At 41.1% G+C, this 26,541-nt stretch overlaps 1 protein-coding gene across 1 annotated transcript in view; it reads right to left on the reverse strand.

Annotated features, from left to right (window-relative positions):
• Positions 1 to 6,513: 6,513 nt before the first annotated feature.
• The window catches only part of LOC143935336 (ubiquitin carboxyl-terminal hydrolase CYLD-like), a 66,005-nt gene continuing 45,977 nt past the window's right edge, over positions 6,514 to 26,541 (reverse strand). The window contains exons 8-12 of the mRNA XM_077459138.1: positions 24,531 to 24,663; positions 18,466 to 18,574; positions 15,000 to 15,118; positions 14,066 to 14,261; positions 6,514 to 9,770 (exon numbers count right to left, since the gene is read on the reverse strand). Of these exons, the coding sequence (XP_077315264.1) occupies positions 9,583 to 9,770; positions 14,066 to 14,261; positions 15,000 to 15,118; positions 18,466 to 18,574; positions 24,531 to 24,663 (745 nt within the window). The 3' untranslated portion in view covers positions 6,514 to 9,582. The remainder of the gene's footprint in view (positions 9,771 to 14,065; positions 14,262 to 14,999; positions 15,119 to 18,465; positions 18,575 to 24,530; positions 24,664 to 26,541) is intronic.

A 26,541-nucleotide genomic window follows, 5' to 3' on the forward strand; every position in this document is an offset into this window, starting at 1 on the left:
GACAGGCTGATCCCCCCCACCCCTGCAATCTCTGCAGCAATGCTGGCAGCACTCATACTTCTATTTCCCAAAGAAAACCTCTGGATATGACGCTGAGCACGTGCACTTAACTACCCTAAAGGTCTTGTCAATCTTCTTATAACCTGGGTCATCTTTATGTAGAGCGACAATTCTTTTTTTCAGATCCTCAGAGATATACAAGCTGTACACTCACTGCTTTACATTGTAGTAATTTGTATTTTTTTGTGTTTTTCAGTGTCACATGAAAAGATATAATAAAATATTTACAAAAATGTGAAGGGTGTACTCACTTTTGTGAGATACTGCATGTACATATCTTTTTTGAATCTGCTACGGTCCGGTCACATGATCCCGCAACTCCAGCTTCCCTATGTCAGTGAGCAGCTGCTGCAGTGGAGAAGAGGGAATGCCAACAATGGCTGGGCCAAGGGACCCTATGAGTGATGTCACAACTCTGGGAATTCACAGGCATTGACAAGTGGCGCCTTACACAGAGCTGCAGAATGACATGACCAAACTGGAGCTCACTGAAAATAGGTTAGAACATATCTTTTTTTATGCAGGATATGTAGGAGGCGGGTGGAGGGAACATTTGTAAGAATAGTTAAAGGAGTTTGGGGTACATAAAATACCAAAAATCTATACTCACCCCTATGCTGCTGCAGCTGTCACACGTCTGCTCTAAGCAAGAGAACTGAGTGATCACATAACCACTGATTGCTCAGTTCTCGGAGAGATAAGATTAGGGTTACCACCTCATCCCTTTAAACCCAAACACATATGAATTACACAGGTTTGAGGCTAATTTAATGCAGATAAGGCAATAAGTGAGTTTAATTGCCACCTTAATCAGACACAGAACCTGTGTAATTAATATATGTTCGGTTTTAAAGGGATGAGGTGGCAACCCTAGTTCAGAGTGGAGAGCAGTGACTATAAGTTACTGCTCTCCTCTTCAAATGCTCTTCCAATGTTTACTGGAGCGCTGGGCTTGGGAGGGGGTGGGAGCAGCTGGCTCCAGCTCTCAGCCGTGCACTGAGAGCCAGAGCCAACTGTCAATCAGGCAGCTGGGTGGATCCCGACAATATGATCAGGATCCTTCTCGAGCCTGGACCAGCTCTGCCATGTCAGCTTACAACGGGAATTAGCCTGCTATAAGCAGACTCTGGGTCACAGGAAAGTGCAAAAGTAAGTGCCCTCCTATGACCCAGAAGAGAATTATGGACAAAAAGCTTTCTTCTACTTTTTTTGTTCACAGGAATTTCTTCCATTTTATTGTCTGAAAACCAGTTATGCAATTTTGTTGTTACTAAAACTACATATCATCGCAACAATTTAATGTATCCAAAGGAATTATACCTTGTTTTTTTTTTAAAGAGGAAGTAAACCTTTATGTATTCTTTGTACCTATAGGTAAGCCTAGAATAAGTCTTACCTATAGGTAATGTAAATATCTCCTAAGCGTGCGCCATTTAGGAGATAATTATTGTATACTGTGCTGATGATGTCATCGGCGCATGTGCTCTGAAGGAACGGCTGCCCATGCCGTTTCTTCAGAAGCCTGTGCAGTGACCGGCAGCTCCTGCACGCATGCGCGGGAGTGACCTCACGTGGCTCGGGCGAGTCACACAGCCGGAGTCCGCGGCCCCAGAAGCAAGAGGGATGAAGATGGATGTGGCTTCCAGCTGGGACGACAAGGGCTTCGTTTGCAAGTGAGTTTAACATAATGTGCTAGTATGCAATGCAGTCTAGCACATTATGCCTTTACTTTACAGGTAAGAAAAAAAAAAACAGCGTTTACTTTCTCTTTAAGGGACAAATTGGGCCTTCATTTGGTGGTAACAGGTAATGACCATCTACTGATTTTTTATTTATTTTTTAATCAAAGTAAGACTGGCCCAGATTTTTAACAAAAATATTTTTTGGACAATTATAGCAATAGCACATGTGTGTATTTTATTTGTTTTTTGTACTGCAGTGTGGACCAGAAACAATATAATAAATTATCAAACTCTGATATAGTTATTATATCTACATTTATTTTATGCAAAAAGTTTTTTTTTGTTTATTGTGTAGTTCTCTAGCAACCAGAAAAAATAAATACAAGGATGAATATATTTTTTTTTAATTGGCACAGCCAGAATCTGGAGCAAATGGCAACCAATCAGCTTCTTAAAAAATAAAAAAAAAATAAAAAAAATTTAGCTTCTATCTTTTACGTTCAAAACTGAACAAAGCTGAATGTAGAAGCCGAATTGATTACCATACACAACTGCTCCAGATTCCGACTGCTCCAGTTTTGATAAATTCTCCCCAATTCACCTTTTGCTTCATTCAAGAGGAGTGACAGGATTGGGCTGTAGTGATCGATTACTGTAATAGCCAATCAGGCTTTTACAGCAATCATGTGATTGCCAGCCAGTTCTTCTGGCTGTCGATCATTAGTACAAGAGCTGGAGCTGTCTTTGACAGCTTGGCAGCATAACGCAAACACAGGAGAGAACATTTGCAGCCCCATGGAAGAAGATCCACTTCAGTGAGGTCAGATGTGTGGGTATGCTTGGCAGTAAGGGGTCAACGGACCAATCTCTCCAGCAAAAGTGGCAGTTAGAAGTTTGAGACAAACCATTTAACAAGGTTAGAGGTGTTTACAATGGTCAGCTTTTATTCATTTATTTAAAACCTTTATCCCAAAAGAAAAAAACAGTTATGCCGCATACACACGATCGGACTATCCAGCAGACTTAGTCTGTCAGACAATCCGACGGACTTTGCAGCTGAGGTCCGCCGGACTTTCAAGCGAACGGACTTGGCCACAAGTCCGGGAAGGGAAGAAGAGAAGAAGGCGGCGGCGACAGACCGGGTCAACGCTAGTAAAAGAGCTATAAGAAGATAGCGGAGGCCCGGCAGAAGACCCGAAGAGGGGGACAAGACCCTGAAGTCGGAAGAAGACCCCCGGACAGCGGCGGCGACAAAGAAGAAAGCCGGGCCCCTCTGCTAGTAAAAGAGCTAGCAAAAGAGCAGAAGAAAGCGGAGGAGTCCGGCGAGAAGACCCCCAAGGCGGAAGACCGCCGGAGCTGTCCAATAAATTATTTTAAAAACTTGTGTTGTGTTTTTTTTGTTTACACTTTTTTTCACCAGGTGAATGGGTAGGGGTACATCGTACCCTGTACTCAATTATAAAGGGTGGGGGGCCGGTATCTGGGGGCCCCTTTATTAAAGGGGGCTCCTGGATTCCAATAAGCCCCCCGCCGCAAGGCCCCCCTTCCCCAAAGCACCCCCCATGTTGAGGGCACGCAGCCTGGTACGGCCCAGGAGGGGGGGGCGCTCGCTCGTCCCCACCCACTTTCCTGACTGGCCAGGCTGCGTGCTCAGATAAGGGTCTGATGTGGACCTTTGGGGGGACTGCCACGCCATTTTTTTGGTGTAGGGCTTCCCCTTTAAGTCCATACCAGGTGACGGGGCCAGCGACGTGTCAATCTCGCCAATGGAGGCGGCGACATTGACTTCCTTCGCTAGTCCGGTCTACCTGGAGCCGCGTTCAAAATGAACGGACCTTTCTTCGTGTGTGGGCCATTAATTTCAAAAGTCCGGCAGACTCCCGCCATAGTCCGACGGGTTGTCCGGCGGACCTAGTCCACTGGAAAAAGTCTGGTCGTGTGTGGGCAGGTCCGCTCGGAAAAGTCTGACGGATCTCCACTGCAATGTCCGGTGGGTTGCCCACCATACTAAGTCCGCCGGATAGTCTGATCGTGTGTACGAGGCATTATTTCTAAGTCCGCTGGACTTTTGGGAAGAAAAAGTCCGCTGGAGCCCACACACGATCGAATTGTCCGCTGGACTAAGTCCGCCAGATAGTCCGATCATGTGTACGTGGCATAACTGCCTAAAATTGTGTTAGCTGGAATTTGGATTTAATTTGTTAGTCAATTATGTAAAGTTGATCTAAATCTACTAGTCCATCTAACGCTATGCCTTCACAGGCTGACAATGCTGCTGTCCCAGAGTGGCTACATTGCTCCTCCATAGATACAGTGGAGGTGTGAATGTAGCCAACATATCTAAAGATAAATAGGATGCTATATTTTACATTTCTTTTTTTGGATTTAGATGCACCTTAAAGCGTAACTAAACTTACCTCCTCTCTAATGGTCTGGGTCCCTCAAAGGCGTTGACATCTTCTCCCAGGATGACAGTTTTTGGGCATCTCCATTGACTGGTGTGGGATGGCATCACACATGCTCAGGACCCCCCATGACTAAACTCTGGGGGGTGTAGTGAAACGCGTTGGAGGCGTGGCCTGGTCGGAGTCCAGGCTGAGGTTCCCACTCCATTCATTGCAGCAGGACATCAAAGATGTGCGACTTTCAGGGTTCACCCTTCGTTCCGTGAACACATGCACAGAGGTTTGACTATACAGTACAATCTCCTTTGGATCTACTACCAACAATTATGTTGGATACAAATTGATTGTAATGTTTATGTACTGTAGCTCACATACTTTCTATGATTAGTTTTGAACTTTATTGATGCTAGATTGCGTTCTTATCCCTGCATTCTTGATCTTGGTTTCATAATAAATAATAAGCTATGATAATGTTATTAATAACCTTTAATCTTTATATTATGTTAAACTAACCTTGCAAGTTAAGGTTTAACACCTTATTAATCCTTACTTGACCTTAATTAGCTAAAATTAAGTCCTCCCTCCCCTTAGTTATTTATTTTCTGCTGATTTTTCTTTTTAATCCATATTTAACCACTTGCCGGCCAGCCGTCATCATTATATATACCGTGGCATGCCGGCATGTTCCTGCGAATTGCCGTAGCTGTATGTCGGTTCCTTTAAGAGCCATAGCAGGTGTGCACACGTGCACTGCCGGGGACACGATGCACGTGGCTGGCGGTCCTGATGTCTGCTGGCCATGCGAGATCGCAGGCACGAGAGCCAGAACGAGGATGTAAGCGCACAAATCCCCATTCTGTCAGGAGAGAAGCGACAGATCGTGTGTTCCTACTAAGTAGGAACAGCGATCTGGCTCCTCTTCTAGAAAGTCACATCCCCATACAGTTAGAAAGATCTAGCGGAGAACACAGTTAGCCCCTTAAACCCCCTAGTGTTAACCTCTTTCCTACCAGTGACATTTACACAGTAATCAGTGCATTTTTATAGCACTGATCGCTGTATATATGTCAATAGTCCCAAAAAAATGTGTCAAAAGTGTCCGATGTGTGCGCCGCAATGTTTCAGTCCTGCTAAAAATCACAAATCGCTGCCAATACTAGTAAAAAATAATAATAAAAATTTCATAAATCTATTCACTATTTTGTAGATGCTATAACATTTGTGCAAACCAGTCAATATATGCAAATTAGAATAATATATTGGCCTAAACTGAGGAAATATATATATATATATATATATATATATATATATATATATATATATATATATATATATATATAAATTAAGAAATTCGTTTTTTTTATATATTTTTTGGGGGGATAGTTATTATAGCAAAAAGTTAAAAATGTTGCTTTTTTTTCTTCAAAATTGTTGCTCTTTCTTTGTTTATAGTGCAAAAAGTAAAAACCGCAGAGGTGATCAAATACCACCAAAAGAAAGCTCTATTTGTGGGGGGGAAAAGCACATCAATTTTGTTTGAGTACAATGACGCACGACCACACAATTGTCAGTTAAATCGACACAGTGCCATATCGTAAAAAAATGGCCTGGTCATTAAGGGGTCCTTAAGCGGTTAAACCCTTGCCAACCTGCTCACAGTAAATATACTGCGAGTTGGCGGCAGGTATAGGCACGACAACATACATGCATGTTCCAAGCTTTCTTTTGGGTTTGGGCCGTGCATGTTCCCGCCCTTTGTTGACCTGTACTGTGATTGGACATAGCAGGAGTTTGTCAGCAGGTTTCAGCCAAAGATTTCAGCTGAAACCTGCTGCTCGTCTGTGTCCAATCACAAACGGCAGTTTACAAACACACAGAACTCTGTGTACACAGAACAGCGAACAGGCTGTTTCTTTTCCCTGAAAAGCAGGCAGAAAAAAACAGTAAGATCTGTGAGTAAAAGCAGCACACATTAAAAATATTACACATTTTAGGCACACGGTTAACCCCTTGATGTTAACCCCTAGTGACATCGGTGTCAGTTAGTGGCCCTCCCAGCCAGTCTCTGTTAGTGCTAGATTGTCCGCCGCATTATCACAGTCACACTAAAAGTCGCTGATCCCCGCCATTACTAGTATACAGCTGTGGAAAGCATTGCTCAGCTGATGCCATGCAGGACTCCTGCCTACTGTCAGTGTAAGGTGGTTGCTCGTACCTCGTACAGGCAGGGAGTTACACACTGACAGGAAGGGGCAGTGAATTACCTAGAGCACTCAACAGCAGCCTGGTAGTTAATTGAGGACTTCAAATGGGACAAATCATGAATACCAAATAGTTTGATGACTGCACACCAACCAATGCTTAGTTTCTTTATTCATTCATAAAAATGGACAAACGACATCACAGAAAAAATTTAGGCATTTCAGACTCATATGATCAAGCGCTCTGTGAGTGGCATTTTCCTGTGATGAGCTGGACTTGCACACTAATTTCTAACATTGAGTGTCTTCTGCTTGGTTTATCATATAGCACTTTCTCTGTTCACTCCATTGCTTTATGTACATTGGTGTGGCGCGGTGCCATTCATTCCGAATGGCACCCCAATGTACCTTCTCAGAACACTTGCATTCCAGTGCAAAGTTGAAATTGCTGCATGCACAGCTTTTAGCTTGTGGTGGTACATTGGGCCGCCCGCTCAAATGAACCAATGCAGGCTTTTAACCCCATGCAACAGACCGGCCTGGTGTGGGCAGGCCCTTATCTGGTATCACATAAGCTAGTTGGAAAAAGCTTAATGGCTTTAGTTAAATGGCTCTTATATGATTCAGGGCCTCACCAGTCACTCTGGGTAAAGTCCTAAGTTACAAGAAGTAATTATACAATCATCTCACTAGTCCTAGTTTTCCAAACTAAAAGTCCTTTCATTTATAAGCCCTAGTGCGTTTTGGCTAAGTTAAAACGTAATCCGCCTCCATTAGGGCTTAAAGTGCTGCCCTGAGGCCAGTAGTAGTGAAGAGATGAAAATGTTATTAAACCAAAAACCAAAAATGGAATACAATGCAGCTTACCAATCCTAATGCCGCGTACACACGGTCGGATTTTCCAATGGGAAATGTTCGATGTGAACCTGGTCTCGGAAAGTCTGACCGTGTGTCTGAATTTCCGCCAACAAATATTTCTTAGCAGGTTCTTACATTTTCCGCCAACAAAACTTGTTGTCGGAAAGTCCGATCATTTGTACACAAGTCCGTCGCACAAAATTTCACGTGTCCTCTGAATCAAGCAGAAGAAGCCTCATTGGCTATTGAACTTTCTTTTTATAGTTCCGTCTTATGTGTTTTACGTCACCGCGTTCTCGCGTTCGGAATTTTTGGCCAACATTTGTGTGACCATGTGTATGCAAGACAAGTTTGAGCCAACATCCTTCGTAAAAAAAGGAAAAAAATTCACGGTTTTGTTGACGGAAAATCTGATGGTATGTACGCGGCATTTGATGTGGTGGCTGTATTCGTTTTCTTTTTTAAGCTTTGTTTTTATCTGATGATCAGGCCAGTAACACTGTATATAAAAGAGCACAAGGGGCACCTTTGGAAAGCAGCATTGTCATGTGTGTGTGTGTGTGTGTGTGTGTGTGTGTGTGTGTTGGGGGGGGGGGGGATTGTTAGATGTATTAGCAGATTTAGATACACTAAAAGGAAAAAATTGACTCTGAATTCCAGCAAATACTTTATAAGTAGTTACAGAAAACAGTTTTTTTTTTCTTTTAAGGATGAAAATTTTACAATTAACGCAAGTTGATCATCGTAAGCATCCCTGTCACTGGTAAATGGCGTGTCTCATCCCTGTACCTGCTACATCTGCAGGACGGCTTGCTCTTTTGAAAAACAGACTTACTGACAGGATTACCTGGTAAAAATGAAGGGAAGAAAGCCAAAAGAAAACAAATGCAGCCATCATCTAAGAATTGATAAGCTGCAACATATAGATATATATCTATATCTATTGTATAGATATAGATATATAAATATACATATATATATATATATATATATATATATATATAAATGTTTGCTTTTGAGTTTAACACAGCTGTGACTGACCTGAGATTGAACCTTGAATGATTTTATTTTTTGACAAAGCAGCATTTTAGTAGGATTTTATGCTATATGAGATTTATTCTTCCATGCCCTACATTGTTTGATGGAATAACTTTGAGGTCTGAACAGACAACACTTGAATGCCGGAATACAGATGTAACTGACCATTTGATCAGAGTAAGATCCATGGAAGGGAATCACATAGCATATGCTGTATTGTCTTTTTTTATCCTCTTATGCCCCGTACACACGATCGTAATTCTCGTCGGAAAAAGCTCTGATGGTTTTCCCGGTCAAACTGTCTTGCCTACACATGGTCACACCAAATTCCGACCGCCAAGAACGCGGTGACGTACAACACGTACGACGGGACTAGAAAAAGGAAGTTCAATACCTAGTAGCGAATAGCTTCCATCTCGTAGTTGAATCTGAGCATGTGTGAGTTTTTGCGCGTCGGAATTGCATACACACGATTCGAATTTCTGATTGAAAGTTTTTTTCATCTGGAAAATTGAGAACGTGCTATCAAATTTTTGCTGGCTGGAGAATTCGGCCAGCTAAATTCCGATGGAGCATACACACGGTTGCATTTTGCAATGAAAAGCTCTCAACGGTCTTTTGCTGGCCGAAATTCCAATCGTGTGTACGTGGCATTAGGGTATTTATTCTGGCTGGTCGTTTTTCAATTATGGGTGAAGGCAACCCACTTTTTTATAAAATGTAACTATGGGGTGTACGTCTGATCAGAAGTGCTCTTTTACTGATGTATTGAATTGTTATTGATGTGTATACCCTCTATGAGCATGCAACAGTTTTTTTGGGTTGGGGGGGTTCAGTTTATTTTTTTAGTGAAGAATAACTCAGGATCACTCATTATATGCTTTGGATTATTGCAGCAAAAAAAAAGCTATTTTTTTTTATTTGTACATTTTCTGCTCTATTCATTCTTATTATAAACAAACATTAAGAGGCGTTCTGCTTTTAATGCCCTCCAGGTTTTCATGTCTGCTTGCATCACAGAGAGACACACATTTTGAGCATTGGTATAAAATAATAATAAAACATAAAAATTCAATGTACAGTAAAATACTTTTGCAGAACACAAACCTTTTCTAGGAGGGCATATCACTTCATAGTCATCAAATAACTGAAATGTCATTGTTTTTTTAAAGCAAACTCTGCAGTAATCCAAATTGTTAGTCCAGCTACAGGTTTTGCCTGCAAAGATTTTCGAATGCTGCACCTGAAATTTCAGATCAGATATTGTTGTAGCTCTGATGTTCACTAGAATGCAGTGACTTTATTGCTAGACTGTTCTTTATTGCTGAAGATGGAACATCAGCCGCTCTGCCTGCTGCTTTCTGGGCTCTGATAGATGCACATGTACTTATCAGAGAAAAATCTCTTAGATAGGGTGTCCATCTTTGTGAAGTCTAAAGCACTGAATTCCTCCTCCGACATTGACAGATAATTCCCAAGTTGTGGACAGGTTCGAACCAAAGGGACATTTGCACCTATTCCATTGCCTGTTTAAAAAAAAAAAAAAACATGCATTAATAAAATGGTTCCAATTCAGTTGCATTTTCAATGTAAGGAAAATTACAACAATTGAAAACTTTATAATAATAATAGATTTGGCTCAAAAGTATTTTTTTTTTAATATATGTGTACAATCTCTGTTTTACAAATGAACATTTATTGCATGACAAAGGATTCCCAGAGCACTATGGGTTATCGAACAAAACAGCAATGCAGTAGCTGCCTGCATTGAGCCTAACTTCGTCTTACAGAAACCTCGGATGAACCTGTTGGATAAGAGGTCACTGTGATAAATGCTCCTACTCATTTGTTTGTGTGTACGATTCAGCTTGAGCTCTTGACCTCTGTAAGCAACATCCTTTTTTTTCAAAAGTTATGGAACCATCTTGTGCTAGTTAAATAATCCCATCCTTGGTGTGGGATGTAGATCTTCTACACCATCTGTCTTCTACAGGCTGTTTTAAAATATCTACCCTGGCAATTTGACAACAATTTGAATCTTCAGCCATGTAAATTAAGGGCTTAAAACCTATGTGGGATTTTCAAACAATAGTTATAGTAAAAGGAACAGGGTGGTTCCACAATTATCACACCTCCCGTCTTTGGACAATCCACATCTATAGTATCTTGACACATTTGAAGCTGATTGGTTTAAAGTGTCTGTTCTACCTACAGTATGAGGATATCAATGCTGGGGCATGATCCTGACACCTGTAAGAGCCAAAGATGTTGTTTGGCTATGATATATATTAGTCTAGTTTTCGGAAAGGAGAGGCTATTAAGCATCATCCTCATTGAATTTTTACAGCGTTAACAAGGATGGAGCAATAAGCTACAGGTTGAATTTTACCACCCTATGAGTTTACCTTTTCACCTAGCCTGTGCTAGACCAATAAGGTCTTCCTTAGTCTGATAAGCCCTATGTAGCCTGAATGTCTAATTCTTCTTAAATTGCAATAATTATACAAAGGTAATCCAATGTCTATAATGCCTAAGGCTGGATTCACACCTATGCAGTTTTAGTGCTTTTTGCATTTTGCAGATTTGCAGTACAGTCCATTTAACATGGTTTCCTATGGAACATGTTCTGTAGTGCAAACCTGCAAAATGCAAAAAGCACAAAAAATGCATCGGTGTGAATCCAGCCTAAGGCTAGGTTCACACGTATGCAGGTTGTGGTGATGTTCTTTTTCACACATGTTTTTGACACGTTTTTCATGCGTTCCTGCTGTGTTTTTATTGAAGTCTATGGAACCGAAAATGCAACCTGCTGTGGGCAAAAAAGTCCCTGATCCCTTCCTAAAAATGTACCGGTTGAAAACTCACAGATGTGAACATGATCTATAGGAAATTATATTAAAGGGACTGTAGAGCATTTCTGCAAAACATGGGGCGCGAATCTAGCCTTAAACTAGCCATACAGGATTCATGAATCGATTCCCCCATCCCCCTCCACACACTCGTGGTGGATGGGGGAATCCCTCCCGCAGAGCTATTATATCCTGAGGCTTCCCCACCATCGGAAAACACCCATCAGCACCACCAGCTACAGCCAGCAACACCAACTGAGTGAAAATTTTCCAACAGGATGGGCGTGCAGACGTTGATTGAGAGACTGACTTCTGCACAACTAGCCTGCCTATTGATGGATCAAAATTCGACCAGACAAATTTTCGATCTGTCTATGGCCGGCTTACAACCACCTGGCAGGGACGTTGCTAGGTCTACAAAAGATCTGGGGCTAGAGCCCAAAGCGGCGAATGTAAAGAAAGTCATACTCTTGGGCGGGCATACACATGTATATAATATATGTTTGTATATATATATATATATATATATATATATATATATATATATATATATATATATATATATATATATATATATATATATATATATATATATATATTATCATTACATCAGGGTCTTCAGAGAGCCACAGACACTTTCATGATAAACTAGAATATCACACGTAGCAGTAGATACTTATCAAAACTAATGACATCAGATCAGATAGTTATCGGCTAAAACGAGCTCATTGGTTTAGCTGCGACCAGTAAAAGTTAGACAAAACAATTATATGGAAGAATAAACATCCTTGTTTAGCTAACCGTGTTTTTAACCAATCTGCTTACTTTAATCCAGTTTTTGCCGTGATAGGATAAGCACTATAACACACTTTTCAATTGTTTTCTCAGCTCTGCTTTAATCCATATTAAATGGTAAGATTATACTTCTTTGTTATTTCTGCCAGTCAAAGGATTAAGCATGCTGTAGCAACATCTTTGATTGTGCAACTGCAGCAGTACCTGTTCACCTTAGAAAGCCTGTATTGTAATGTTCCTGACATATTACTTAACTGCTTTATAACCTTGTATCCCTAGCAGTGCTCAAGCCGTACAATGGGGCTGCATTTATTTATTTTTTAAGACTAATCTATACTAGTTTATGTAGCAGTCGGGTAACCTCCAAATTGTCTTGTTTTTTTAACTTACTGTCTGCATTGCTATGTATGATCCAGAATGCAGTAGGTACTACTGTAGATTAGAGCAGGTTTGCTGGATACATAGAACGCTTTGACGAAGAATACAGCCTACACATACATTTTGCAAAAGTATGCAACTACCTTGTGTCAGCCAGTGGCGGTTACAGGGGCGGTTTCCAACGGAAAATGTGCGTGTGGGCACCATCGGACTTTTTCCATTGGAATTTCTGACACACAAAATTTGAGAGCAGGATTAAAAATTTTCCGACAACAAAATCCGATCATTTAAATTCCGATCGTGTGTAGACAATTCCGACGGACAAAGTGCCACGCATGCTGAGAATAAATTACGAGATGAAAGCTATTGGCTACTGCCCTCTTTATAGTCCCGTTGTACGTGTTCTATGTCACCTCGTTTTGAACGATCGGATTTTCCGACAACTTTGTGCGACCGTGTGTATGCAAGACAAGTTTGGGCCAAAATATGTTGGAAAAAATCAGACGGATTTTGTCGTTGGAATGTCCAACCATGTGTATGGGGCATTACTATGGAAGTCCGTTGTCGCCGCTCCTTCCACTGACAGAGGGGAGACGATCACATGACCAGACCAGAGTGGCTCTTTCTTCCACAGGGTAGTTAGTATAGGTGAAGAAAACAAACAATAGTGGGCGCCTCTAAGCTGGATGGAAAGAGCAATGGGCAGCCAGAATCAAATAGTGGGAGTTCATAAAAAGTCCATGAATGGGACAGTCTCTGGGAGTAAAACGCTAGTGATAGCTGCAGATAAGAGCTAGAAGGGACTCTGTGGACATGCAAGCGAGAGAGAGAGAGAGAGAGCGAGAGAGAGAGCGAGAGAGAGAGCGCAGCGCCATCTAAGTGCAGCAATATTGAAAACTTATTGCAAGGATAATGAATAGGACTCACAGGATACAAGAAGGTACGCACTTGTGGTATGTTACAGTTCATCCACTCTTGGGAGGATGTGCTGCGATCCCAGGTGAGGAAACCGCTGCGCTGGTGGCTTCCAACACATCTGGGGACACGGATTCGCTCAGAGGAAGCTGCTGATGTCACATCCGGGTGGAAGGTGGAGTGGGTTGTGCGCACGTTCGGAGCATGCATGTGCCTTTATCAGGCAATCCGAATGCACGCACAGCTTGCTCCACCTTCCACCTAGATGTGACGTCAGCAGCTTCCTCTGAGCGAACCCTTGGCCCTGGAGGCGTTGGAAGTCACCAGCGCCGCCAACATCAGCAGTTTGCTCACCTGGGATCACAGCTTGTCCTCCCTAGAGCTTATGAACCATAATATACCACGAACATTTACCTTCTTGTATCCTATGAGTCATATTCATTATCCTTGAAATAAAAGTTTTTAATATTGCTGCACTTAGATGGCGCTCTCTCTCTCTCGCTCTCTCTCTCTCTCTCTCTCTCTCTCTCTCTCGCTCTCTTTCTCTCTCGCTCTCTCTAATATTATAGGTGTTAGATGGGGGTGGGAGCAGTTTTAAGATTAGTTAGTTATGTCCCGGAATTCCACAATAAACAGCATCAATAAAGAGCTAGGAAACAAAGGAGCTGTAAACTTCCAAGTAAATCTTGTACACGGTTTGAGTTCATGAAATGTAAATTTTCCCCTCCTAAAGAGCCCAGGCGCTGCATACATTCTTCCATAGACATGAATGGCTATGCACAGTTGTACCTGGGTATATACTGGTACTTGTGTAAACATAGCATATGGGAGAAAACTTATTGGCATATTCCAAGAATAGCCACTCGGGTATCTATGTCACATACCTATTTTTCCTGCCATGCTGTCAAAGAACACCCAGGAATTTTTGCCTGGTCCATATTTAACAAAGGAGATAAAGTGGCTGGTCTTGATGCAGAGAACTGCCAACAACTCCATTTTTTGCCGTGTGGTTGATGCTTCACTCTGGGTGTCCACCAGCCTAACAGGCTTATGATCACTCATCTGTTTGTGTGAATGAACCTACGGTGGGTTGAAATAAACAAAATATTAGACTTTACCTTTTTTACAGTGCAAGCCTCAAATATTAAAGGAATACATTTTTTATCAATGATCATTTGCTGAAATTTTTTAGTAATGCATGCATTGATGAACAGTGGTTGTAATCATTTTTCAATACACTTATATTGTAGTCCCATTTGGAGATGTAGGCGACACCCCAGTAATAATCACTGTACTAATGCCTCATGGGGGTCTATTTACTAAAGCTTGAGAGTGCAAAATCTGGTGTAGCTCTCCATAGAAACCAATCAGCTTCCAGTTTTTTTTTTGTCAAAGCGTCAATAAGCAAGCTGATTGGCTACCATGCACAGCTGCACCAGATTTTGCACTCTCCAATTTTAGTAAGTCAACCCCATGGACCTCTACGGAGATGTGTAGAAATATAAGGTATAATATAGTAAAAAAATGGCCAAGGATCTACTTACATCTTTTTTTTCTTACAGCAGCCCAGAAGCAAGATTGTATTCCATATGGGACAGCAAAAAGTTAGAACTAAGGTTGGAGTCCAGTCATTTCGGTCCATTTTACAAATGTATAAAGTATTCTGTATATTTTGCTCACTGATCTACATTGTTCCAGTCCAGAATGAAGTATAAATGGGCCCTAAGTCCCAGAGGGCCCTTGTGTCCTTTCATTAACAACTAGTAAATGGTCTTATGGATGCCACTGTAGCATGTGTTGATGCTAGACATTGCTCACCTGCATTTCACAAAATTGACAGAACTGGCGGATGTCACCATCTGTGGTGAGGGGGTCTGCAACACACTGAACACATTCGTACTCTGCAGGACTTAGGCAGAGACAACAAACCCGGCTTCCTGTTAAAAAAAATAAAAGATAAAGCCTACAACAGTATCCTTTAGGATGCTTATTACTTGAAAGAGCCACTCTACCAAAACAGTTAAATGCAAAAAAAAATGGGGACTATTTTATATGCTAGAGCAGACTTTCTCAACCTTTTCAACATGGAGAAATCCTAGAAATAACCTTTCGGCCTCAGGGAACTCCTGTTAAAAATGTCTATATCTACAATTCATGATACATTGGTGTGAGGGTCAGTGGAAGAGTGCTTCTTACATCTGTGGTCTTCGGGAAGAATCCCCCCCCCCCCCACAGATAGCTAAAAACATTACTGGTGTCACTGGGAACTTATCTAAGAGGCAAAAATTGGTCATTTCTCAAGGAACCCCTAGCAACCATTGGAGGAACCCTAGGGTTCCATGGAACCCTGATTGAGAAACCCTGTGCTAGAGGAAGTGTAATTGGTACACATTCTTTTGTGTTTCTTCCCATCCCTGGTATACTATATGGTGCATGGCATTAGAAGGATGACAAGACTCTCTAAAGTCGAAGGTAAAGTAAAGTTTGTGCCACTGCCCCACATCCTGGTTTCTCTTCAGATTACTAGTGTACACCTTCACACTGGTAACCACCAAAGACCTTCTCCAAACCAAACCATCAGAGAAGAACATTCCAATTTAAAGTTTTTCTAAAGCCAAAACATTTTTTCCATTTTGCATAAGGCGTGAAATGTTTAGAACAAAACCTCTGTCAACTTTTTATTGCTTTGGGAGGGAAGCTAAAGGTATAAGGGCTAGGTGGTGCATGAGGTTGAAGTCTTATAAAGGAGTGCAATGACTCCAGTTGGCCACCTCATGTGCACATAGGGGGCCAACCAGAGAGGTCCTGGGTGGAGACCAGCAAAAATTTTAAAGAAAAAAAGGGCCATATGAAAAACATATAAAGTCCAAAAAGGCTTTTATTTTCTCTTGTAATTTGAATAGGACAATCCAACATGTTTCAAGAGCGCTAAGTGATTGCACCTTTTCAGAGGTTTGAAAAGTTGGCTTGTATGCAGAAGTGCTTGACTCAAACAGGGGAAAATTTCTAAAAACCGGAGTTTATGTGTATATGTGTCACTCAGAATTCTTACTTACAATTGGTGAAGGGGCTCTAGGTTTTATATATGTTTTTTTTTTTCTTTCAGAATAAGTTTTGTGCTAGGTCCTGAAGCCTGGAGACTTTGTAGAGCTTTGGGTGGGACAAAATCTCTATTCCTAGGTCCACATCTTACCTGGTAGCCAGACCTCATTATTGATCTTCACTGACCACAGACATTATTGGAATTGCAAGCTGACTAATGCCTAGGGATTTCTCTCCCTCACGGTTGGGGGGCCTGCTTCTAAGTGAAAAAGCTGAGTGCTGACAGAACATAAAAAAAGTACATGTGCTGGGCCTGTTTGTTTTGGGGAACCCATTAGGGTTACTCAGGAAATGACTTGAGTTTGGTTAGTGGCACGGGGTTTGCAGATATTTTGTTTTACACTATGGACTTGCTGTACAAAGCCTTCCTGCATTGAAACTGTGTTTGTATATTGCTTTGCTGAATAGAAGTGCAGGACAAACCTGCCTGGACTGTCCCACGGTGGCCCTGTCTCCTGCATGTTTTACAGCTGCCAATACCAGTTGCGCTTGTTACCTTTAGACCTCTTTCACACTGGGGCAGTTTTCAGACGTTCTAGCGCTAGAAATAGCACCTATAAATCACCTGAAAACTGCCTCCCATTCAGTGCAATGGGTGCTTTTACACCCGGGCGGTGCGCTTTGCTCCCCGTTAGAAAAAGTCCTGCAAGCAGCATCTTTGGGCGGTTTAGAGCGCTGTGCTCCCAAAACGCTCCTGCCCATTGCAATGAATGCTGAAGCTCCTGAAAAGTGCTTTGGAGGTGCCGCAACACTGGAGCTTTTAACAGCGGTAAAGTGCCGCTAAAACAAGTGCCGCTTTACTGAGAATGCAGGGGGTCTTACAGAGTATAATGACTAGCTTATCTCATACATCTCAACTTTCTAAGATGGGAATGAGGGACACCTATTAGCAAAAGTATGTCGGCATAGGACACATCCCCTACCATGCCTCCTTAAAGGAAAATTGTACAAAAAAAATATTGGTTAAATTCACAAGTGCTTTTTTACAACTACTATTTCTTCATGCTGGCTTTTGAAATGTACAGATGCAGCAATTTAGAAATTTAATGAAATGTTTAGAACTGGGACACACTTTTTGATAGATTAGTAGTGCATTTTATATCCAACTATATAGATCCAACCAAAATGTGGGACAAATGAGGAGGTAAAGGGGACAGAGGGACTATGTGTGGCTTTTACAGTGGGTTTAGAAAAGGGTTGGCTTGTTATTTTCAACTCACATGAAAAATAAAATGCAAATCGGACTCTAAGGCTCTGTTCACACATGTGTGAATTGGATGCATCCAATTCGCAGGACATGCGAGTGTGCCCGGCTCGCAATGGAGCCGGTTCACACAGGTTCGGGGCGGCTGCGGTCCACATTTCAAAAGGGTCCTGTGCATCTTTGGGTCCAGTTCAGGTGGGAATTCTGGCACAAATTCTTGCCTGAACCGGTGAACAGGGACCCGATGCTGGGAACCGCGGCCGCATATATGTGAACCTGGCCTAAATATTTGGTGTGGCGCTGTACTCCTTTCAAATTTCCTAAAGTTATTGTTCTGTTTCACTGCTGGGGAGTTTCATTGTCTGCATATGTCCAGGTGACCAATGTTACCAGTGCAGAAAATTATGGGACATAAAGAATAATGGAGCTTTCACCAAAACAGGAATAAATTGGATGTTTTCCAGTGGAGGTGTCAGTTCTGGTAGCAACTAATAGGGGATGCATTTAAGGGTCTACCTGGCTGTATATAAATTGAATGATTTTCTTAAGTAGGACTTTTCACTGCATAGTTGTTGATGAACCTACAGGAGATATACAGAGATTGTAGAATCATATCTTTTTGCATGTTGGCAATTGTCAGGCCATTTCAACCAGCTTTTGATAGATAAATAGACCAAATGTAAAATGCCATCTGCCTATCGACCCCATGAAATGATCTAAAATTCCATAAGGTAGGTTGCCTTAATACGTTTGGTTGGATTTGTATTGAAGTGGGTGAGATATGTTGTGTGCATGCCAACATTAGCCCTAAAATTCCTCCTCTTTTCACAGTTATGTGGATAAATAAGTTGTGATTTTTCAGCTGATGTTACTATTGAAATAATTTACCCGCTTCTGTGTATAATCTGAAGGTTGGGGGTACCCTTTATCCCTAGTTCTTATTACATTTGCATAAAATGTAGACAAAATCATAATTACTTGTGTAAAGCATATTGGTGATATCAAGTTCCAAGGAAGGAAAAATATAAGGAAACATATGAAACTTTTTTCCAAATCTTGGCATCTGAAGGATAAGGCACGATGGAACCTAGAGGAAAAGAGACAAATGTTACATACCTGCATATTTGGGACAACATTTTTTGTTTTTGCAGCTGTAAAGCAAACCTTTGTTTCTAAGTGACACAAGACAGCAAATAAAGAGAAGGGTTAGAACTCCTGCCAGATTTTTCTGGCTATCTGGAGCTTTGTTGAAGTTCAGCCCTGCCCTCTCCTCTCTCTCCTGATTGGCTAACTAACTTTGATTGACAGCCACTGGAGCCAGTGGCACCACTGCTGTGTCTCAGCCAATTAGGAGGGAGAGTCCCGGACAACCAAGGGACTCATGGAATTGCTGGACAGATATGGGGCTTCTGTAGTCTTGGGCCAACCCTGGATGTTGCCTCAATATGTACAACTATGCCTCAGGATTTTTCTTTCATTTTAAAGGGTGCCTTGATTAAAAAAAAGGTTGAGAAACACTGGTCTATTCAATATTATTATTATTATTATTATTGTCATCCCAATATACTACATTCAGGATCACATTTTAATGAAAGGTCTATATGAGATGGAATCTTATATTAAGAAAGTTCAGTATATAATGATAGTATTTGACCCATGCTAATTTCTCAAATCATAGCATGTCAAATTATTCATACTTAACTCCCAATTATACAGGATGAAAATTCAACAGGATGAAAATGAATCGTTTTTATCCTATATAATTTGGAGTTAATTATGAATGATTTGATAGTCTTGTGAGTCATGCTTTTGTATTTGTCTCTTAGCACATTATAATTATTATATATTAATCCCTATTTGCACATTTTTTAAATAGTATTTTAAAGAGGAAGTAAACCCTGGTGGGTTTTACTTCCTCTTTATTTCCCTGCAAAGGTAAAGCATAATGGGCTACTATGCATTGCATAGTAGCCCATTATGTTTCACTTACCCAAACCGAAGCCCGCAATGTCACCGCTGTCCCCACTAGCAGGGAGCATCCATCTTTACCCCTCTTCCTTCCCGGGGCTGAGAACTCTGGCTCTGTGACAGGCCTGAGTGGCGTGACATCACTCTCTCGCATGTGCCGCCAGTCAAGGCATGACCCCTATTAGATGTGCCCTTTCTAAAGTGCGCATATGCCGTAGTCATCATCGCTCGGATTCTTCAAAAATATCTCCTAAGCCGTAGAGTTTTAGGAGATATTTCAAGAACCTACAGGTAAGCCTTAATATAGGATTACCTGTAGGTAAAAGTGGTTGTACAGGGTGTACAACCACTTTAACATTGCTTTAGATAAGACTATGATTATTGTCACGTTTTTATGTTTATAGCCTGGCCCCTGAAGAAGTGGGACTTTCACACTCCTCGCAAGCTTAAAGAGTAACTACACTTTTGTTGAGAATAAATTATTCCCCTCTGGGTGATCTATGTACATTGCAAGGATTTAACAAACTTTGTTGCAGAGTCCTACATTTTCTGATTCTGGAGAAACAGCTGTTTGTTTGTCTGTGTCCATGTGAGTGAGTCTGTATGAGAGTGGTTTCATAATTATCAATCAGCTGCTGCACCTGCAGGGCTCTAACGAGGAAATTGCAGGCTCTGCATCCCTTTAGACATATTTTCCTTTGGGAATATCTCACCAAAAATGCAATTTTTGTTGCAGGTGATGCGCAGATTTGAATTTGTATCTTAGTGCAAACTTTTGGGAAAATTAGTAAGCCAATCACACAAGCAGTAAATTACATAAATTGGGGGCGTTCTTTACACCATCTTTGTATAGAACACCTCCAGGTACCATATCGCCTTCCTTGCATTTTACAGAAAATTACAGAGCTGCAGTTTGAAAAGGAAAGCTAATTTTCAATAACATTCAATTACATTATGACTTGTATATATACAGGTCCTTCTCAAAAAATTTGCATATTGTGATAAAGTTCATTATTTTCTGTAATGTACTGATAAACATTAGACTTTCATATATTTTAGATTCATTACACACAACTGAAGTAGTTCAAGCCTTTTCTTGTTTTAATATTGATGATTTTGGCATACAGCTCCTGAAAACCCAAAAATCCTATCTCAAAAAATTAGCATATTTCATCCGACCAATAAAAGAAAAGTGTTTTTAATACAAAAAAAGTCAACCTTCAAATAATTATGTTCAGTTATGCACTCAATACTTGGTCGGGAATCCTTTTGCAGAAATGACTGCTTCAATGTGGCGTGGCATGGAGGCAACCAGCCTGTGGCACTGCTGAGGTGTTATGGAGGCCCAGGATGCTTCGATAGCGGCCTTAAGCTCATCCAGAGTGTTGGGTCTTGCGTCTCTCAACTTTCTCTTCCCAATATCCCACAGATTCTCTATGGGGTTCAGGTCAGGAGAGTTGGCAGGCCAATTGAGCACAGTAATACCATGGTCAGTAAACCATTTACCAGTGGTTTTGGCACTGTGAGCAGGTGCCAGGTCGTGCTGAAAAATGAAATCTTCATCTCCATAAAGCTTTTCAGCAGATGGAAGCATGAAGTGCTCCAAAATCTCCTGATAGCTAGCTGCATTGACCCTGCCCTTGATAAAACACAGAGTACCAACACCAGCAGCTGACATGGCACCCCAGACCATCACTGACTGTGGGTACTTGACACTGGACCTCAGGCATTTTGTCATTTCCCTCTCCCCAGTCTTCCTCCAGACTCTGGCACCTTGATTTCTGAATGACATGCAAAATTTGCTTTCATCCGAAAAAAGTACTTTGGACCACTGAGCAACAGTCCAGTGCTGCTTCTCTGTAGCCCAGGTCAGGCGCTTCTGCCGCTGTTTCTGGTTCAAAAGTGGCTTGACCTGGGGAATGCGGCACCTGTAGCCCATTTCCTGCACACGCCTGTTCACGGTGGCTCTGGATGTTTCTACTCCAGACTCAGTCCACTGCTTCCGCAGGTCCTCCAAGGTCTGGAATCGGTCCTTCTCCACAATCTTCTTCAGGGTCCGGTCACCTCTTCTCGTTGTGCAGCGTTTTCTGCCACACTTTTTCCTTCCCACAGACTTCCCACTGAGGTGCCTTGATACAGCACTCTGGGAACAGCCTATTCGTTCAGAAATTTCTTTCTGCGTCTTACCCTCTTGCTTGAGGGTGTCAATGATGGCCTTCTGGACAGCAGTCAGGTTGGCAGTCTTACCCATGATTGCGGTTTTGAGTAATGAACCAGGCTGGGAGTTTTTAAAAGCCTCAGGAATCTTTTGCAGGTGTTTAGAGTTAATTAGTTGATTCAGATGATTAGGTTAATAGCTTGTTTAGAGAACCTTTTCATGATATGCTAATTTTTTGAGATAGGAATTTTGGGTTTTCATGAGCTGTATGCCAAAATCATCAATATTAAAACAAGAAAAGGCTTGAACTACTTCAGTTGTGTGTAATGAATCTAAAATATATGAAAGTCTAATGTTTATCAGTACATTACAGAAAATAATGAACTTTATCACAATATGCTAATTTTTTGAGAAGGACCTGTATATGCTATATATATATATATATATATATATATATATTTTTTTTTTTTTTTTTATTTTTTTTTTTGCTAATTTTTTTTCCCCATGAAATTGGAGTTACCCTTCAATAAAATACCATTCTGGACTTTTAGATGTAGAATGGCAGTACTATTCCTTTATCCAGTAGAAAGAAAAATCTAACAATTATTCCAGTTTTGACTTTTAGATTGCTTTTGGTACTGCTTAAAGTAGAAGTGAAAGCATATCCCTGTGTCCTAGAACATGAGGTGCTGGCATATATATATCGCCTCACTTTCTGTCTTATAAAACATTGTAAGCAGGACAGGAAGTGGGGGTAAATCTCTCTAACGGAGTCCCTGATAGCAGTTAAAATAAATGACATGGTTTCTAATACTTCCACACGCTTTCCAAAACTTAAGAAGGTTCTGGCTGGCAGATGATTTAATGCAATTCAAAGCCCTCTGTTAACTTTTTCATATGTAATCCATTGCAACTATAGTTAGAAGGCTTTTCTTTGTGCTGTAAGCTTAGCTAACTTCCTTGAATATGATTCTGGACTGTTCAGTCTCTTTGTGTAAGAAAACCAGAGGGTGTTCCTTTCCAGCCACATATTTTCAGAAGTTCAATGTTAATTTTGTAGATGATGATAGTGGTGACAACTGACAACAGGGATTTAGCAGAGTAGCACAGCAGTCTGTACAAGATGAATGCCAGGGTGGTGAAAATTACAGGCATTCAGAAGGAAGGCTGTGCCCTCTGAGTTAGTTTAAATTTGAGTTTCAGGACAAAATGTAAATGCATATTTATAAATGTAATTTTCTACCTTGCATAAATATGTTCATCTCTTTGCATACACTGGAGCAGCCACTGCATAATTTGTCTCTGATTCATGTATGTACAGGGTCCACGTCCATGATTTCCTATTATTAAGACCAGTGGCCAATATATCTGCTTCTGCCCCAGGGCCACCAGTTGTGTAAAAGCCCCTTCTACTATACATGCAATTATGTTATTACATTGCCACGCACTGCAGTTGGGAGACCTTAGCAGCTAGGGTTCGTCATCTGCTCCACCCACTTGTGCAGCCTATTTTGATTGACAGGCAAGTAGACTCCTGCTGTGTTCTGCTCATCCTGACATTATACCTTGATTGACAGTCCAGAAGACTTCTGGTCTTTCAAGCACACTGATATGACATGATATGATGATGGCACATTACTAATTCCTCCTCAGGGTGCCTTTAGGTCTCAGACTTTTAAAGTACCGGTTAAAAATACAAATTTTCTCCACAGTTAGGTAAGGGGGAAATGCTATCTTTTAATTCGTCTTGGAAAAAGAAGGATTGGACAGAACTGGAAAGTATCATGGAGTTCTGCTTTAATCTCAGAGTGTTATATTTGACTAGATCAGCCTTTCTCAACCTTTTAACACAGAGGAATCCTTCAATAGAACTTTTCAGTCACAGGGAACCCCTACTAAAAATGACTATATCTACCCTACTTCATGATACTTTAGTGTATGGGTCAATTGGGAGAATGCTTCTTAGCCCTTGTACACACGATCGGAGATTCCGACGGAATGTGTCCGATCGGAGCGTTTTGTCGGATATTCCGACTGTGTGTGGTATGCATCGGACTGTTTCCGTCGGAATATCCGTCGGACCAAATTTTCCAACTTGCCGGAAATATTTTCCGACAAAATGCTCCGATCGGACATACTCCGATCATGTGTAGAGAATTCCGATCGGTCAAAGTGCCACGCATGCTCAGATCAAATTCCTACATCAAAGCTACTGGCTACTAGCCTGAACATAGTCCTGTCGTAACGAAATAACGCCATCACATTCTGAACGATCGGACATTCCGACAACTTCGTCCGACCGTGTGTATACAACAGTTTTGGACAAAATCCGACAGACAAAATCCGACGGATTGGGTTGTCGGAATCTCCGACCGTGTGTACAAGGGCTAACACTTGTGGTCACTGAGAAGAATTGCCCCCTTACAGATCGCTAAAAGGGCAATGGTGTCAGTGGGAACTTCTGAGAGGCAGAAATTGCTCATTGCTCAAGGAACCCCTAGCAACCTTTGGAGGAACCCTAAGGATCCACGGAACCCTGGTTGAGGAACCCTGCACTAGACTGTAGTTTTCCATTCTCTTAAAAATTGGTACTTTTAATTTTGGGGCTTTAAGGTTTGATTTGTCATTGTTCATTGGACCCAAAAATTTCTTTTTTCAAAGCCTTGTGTCACATAATTGGAGACCTCTAAAAAGTCTTGAGGCAGTAGTAGGTTCCCAATCCACTATCAAAAAAATCATATGACCTTCTGGAGTCTCCAAAGTAAGATGTAAAAAATACATGAACTGCAGTTTCGGGAATATCCAACTGCTCATCTGAGAATTTGGTGTTCTGAGTCATTTAGTAAAAAATATAAATCTATAGCTGACAATGGTAATATTAATGTCCTGGAGTGAACACTTTGTCAGATGACTTTACCTGATCAAACTTGAGATTTTCATACGATTGAAATGATCTTTCCAGCAGTGTTTGGACGCTGGGAACTTTTAATGTTCCATCTCTCTCCACAATTATTTGATAGCTGTTGCTTTCCTGAGACTTGCCATTACAACTGCACAATAGTGAAACAAAATGACATTTTAATCCATTACCAGAAATCAATATTTTAACATTAAGTAGATGTGAATCTAATGAGCTCGATTTTATTTTAACTTGTCCCCCTGGGGGTGTGTAAATGATAGTTTCAGTAATTGTTGTTCTGCTTCGAAAATGCTGCAGCGATAAAGTATCGGTAGGGTAAGTGTGACAGCTGGAGATAGATATACAGTGGGTATAGAATAGAATCACCTCCTTTAAAATAATCACATTTTGTTGCTATGCAGCCTGAAATGAAGACAGACACAGTTTTTCTTTTATCCAGCTGTATTTAGTCAGTGCAACTTATAGCATCCAAGTGAAAGATATAACACCAACATGTCAGAAAAAAATAAAACTTTCTGTTGGACCTATATTACAGTCTGTGTCCCTGCTGGGAAGCTAAATTATCCCAAGTGACCATTATCACCATGTAGGTGATGTGCAGTCTGTGCTCTCCACTATAGGTGGCACTCAACCAAAGCGGCATTGCAGAAGGGGGAAGGAAGTCATGAAGAACTTGGTTCCTCTATGACTTCCTGAGGTCACCAGGGGGACAGCTGTACGATTGGACGCTGGTGCCCTACATCACCTCAATAGCCAGCTTGGGTTAGGGCAGTGTTTATAAGACTGGCTCCTGGGTTTGGTGCACTATTTTCGAGTGGTTAGCATAGGGACAGGTTCTCTATCTGGCAGTGACAGTGCATAGCGGCAGGGAAAAGTTCCTGAGCCTCATGAGGAAGCCTCATATTAAGGTTTGGACAAGCCATGCCATATTTCTGCTCCTTTGGGCAGAAGCTGTCAGTATTACATCAAGAATACGATCCTCAACTACTGTTTGTAAACACTCTCATTTAGCTCAACCCTAAGCACTGCCAACAACCCAATGTAATTTATTAGCAGGAACGGAAGTCTTGATCTAACCCCATCAAGCGAACTGTACACAGTGGTGAAATGTGGTGCAAAGGTGAAAGGAGCTGCAATGATGGAAGGAGGTGCAGAGAGGGAAGCGGGTGAATGGTGGAAAGGGGTTCCTAAGGAAGTCAACCAATGACGAAACAGCTGTGGCTGTGGTGGAGCAATTGCTGTAAAGATTTCATGCTGGTTTATGTTAGCATTTGACTGACCAAACACAGATTGTAAGTTTGTTTTATTCCTGTTTTAATATATTAGGCTATGTGGATCTCTCTCTCTCTCTCTTTGGTTTTACTTTTGCATGATGGAGTATACTAATTGACCATGAAATTTGAGCGGACCTGGACTTGTGCATTTGACAATCGCTGTCAAACCTGCTATTAACGAAGGAGTTTGGCATATCTCGTGAGCCTGTTTCTATTTCCACCTGGGAATCTATCAGTATGAACACAACACTTTATCCGGCACTAACTTTTTAAAACACATTTATTCAGATTTTTGAGCACAAGGATTGTAACGTGGAACTTTATAAGTGAATAATTATGAACTTTGCACTTTATTACTGATTGATTTATTATGAGCTTTGCACTTTATCACAGATTGATGAATTTATTATTGATTGATTATTTATGGGATGAGTTTTTTTCACTTTAATATTATTGATTCATTTATTTATTTAAGTAGTTGGATTAGCACTTTGTTGCACTAGCGCTTTATATTTGTATATTTTACATTATATAATCAGGCTGAAACTAGGAAATAAAAACTCAGTTTACTTCCTGTATTCTTCTTTTATAATAAGGATAGGATGCTTTTAGTTGGCTTTTATGTTACAATATGCAACTTTTTCAGGCCATGAAACATTGCCTGAAAGTGTAACCACCTGTGAATGAAAATGTAGTGATGTTGTGGTTGCAACCACTCTTGAGTTTTTGTATTG

This window comes from Lithobates pipiens, unplaced genomic scaffold, assembly GCF_037356315.1.
Source record: "Lithobates pipiens isolate NorthernLeopardFrog02 unplaced genomic scaffold, aLitPip1_a1.2 Scaffold_28, whole genome shotgun sequence".
NCBI lineage: Eukaryota > Metazoa > Chordata > Amphibia > Anura > Ranidae > Lithobates > Lithobates pipiens.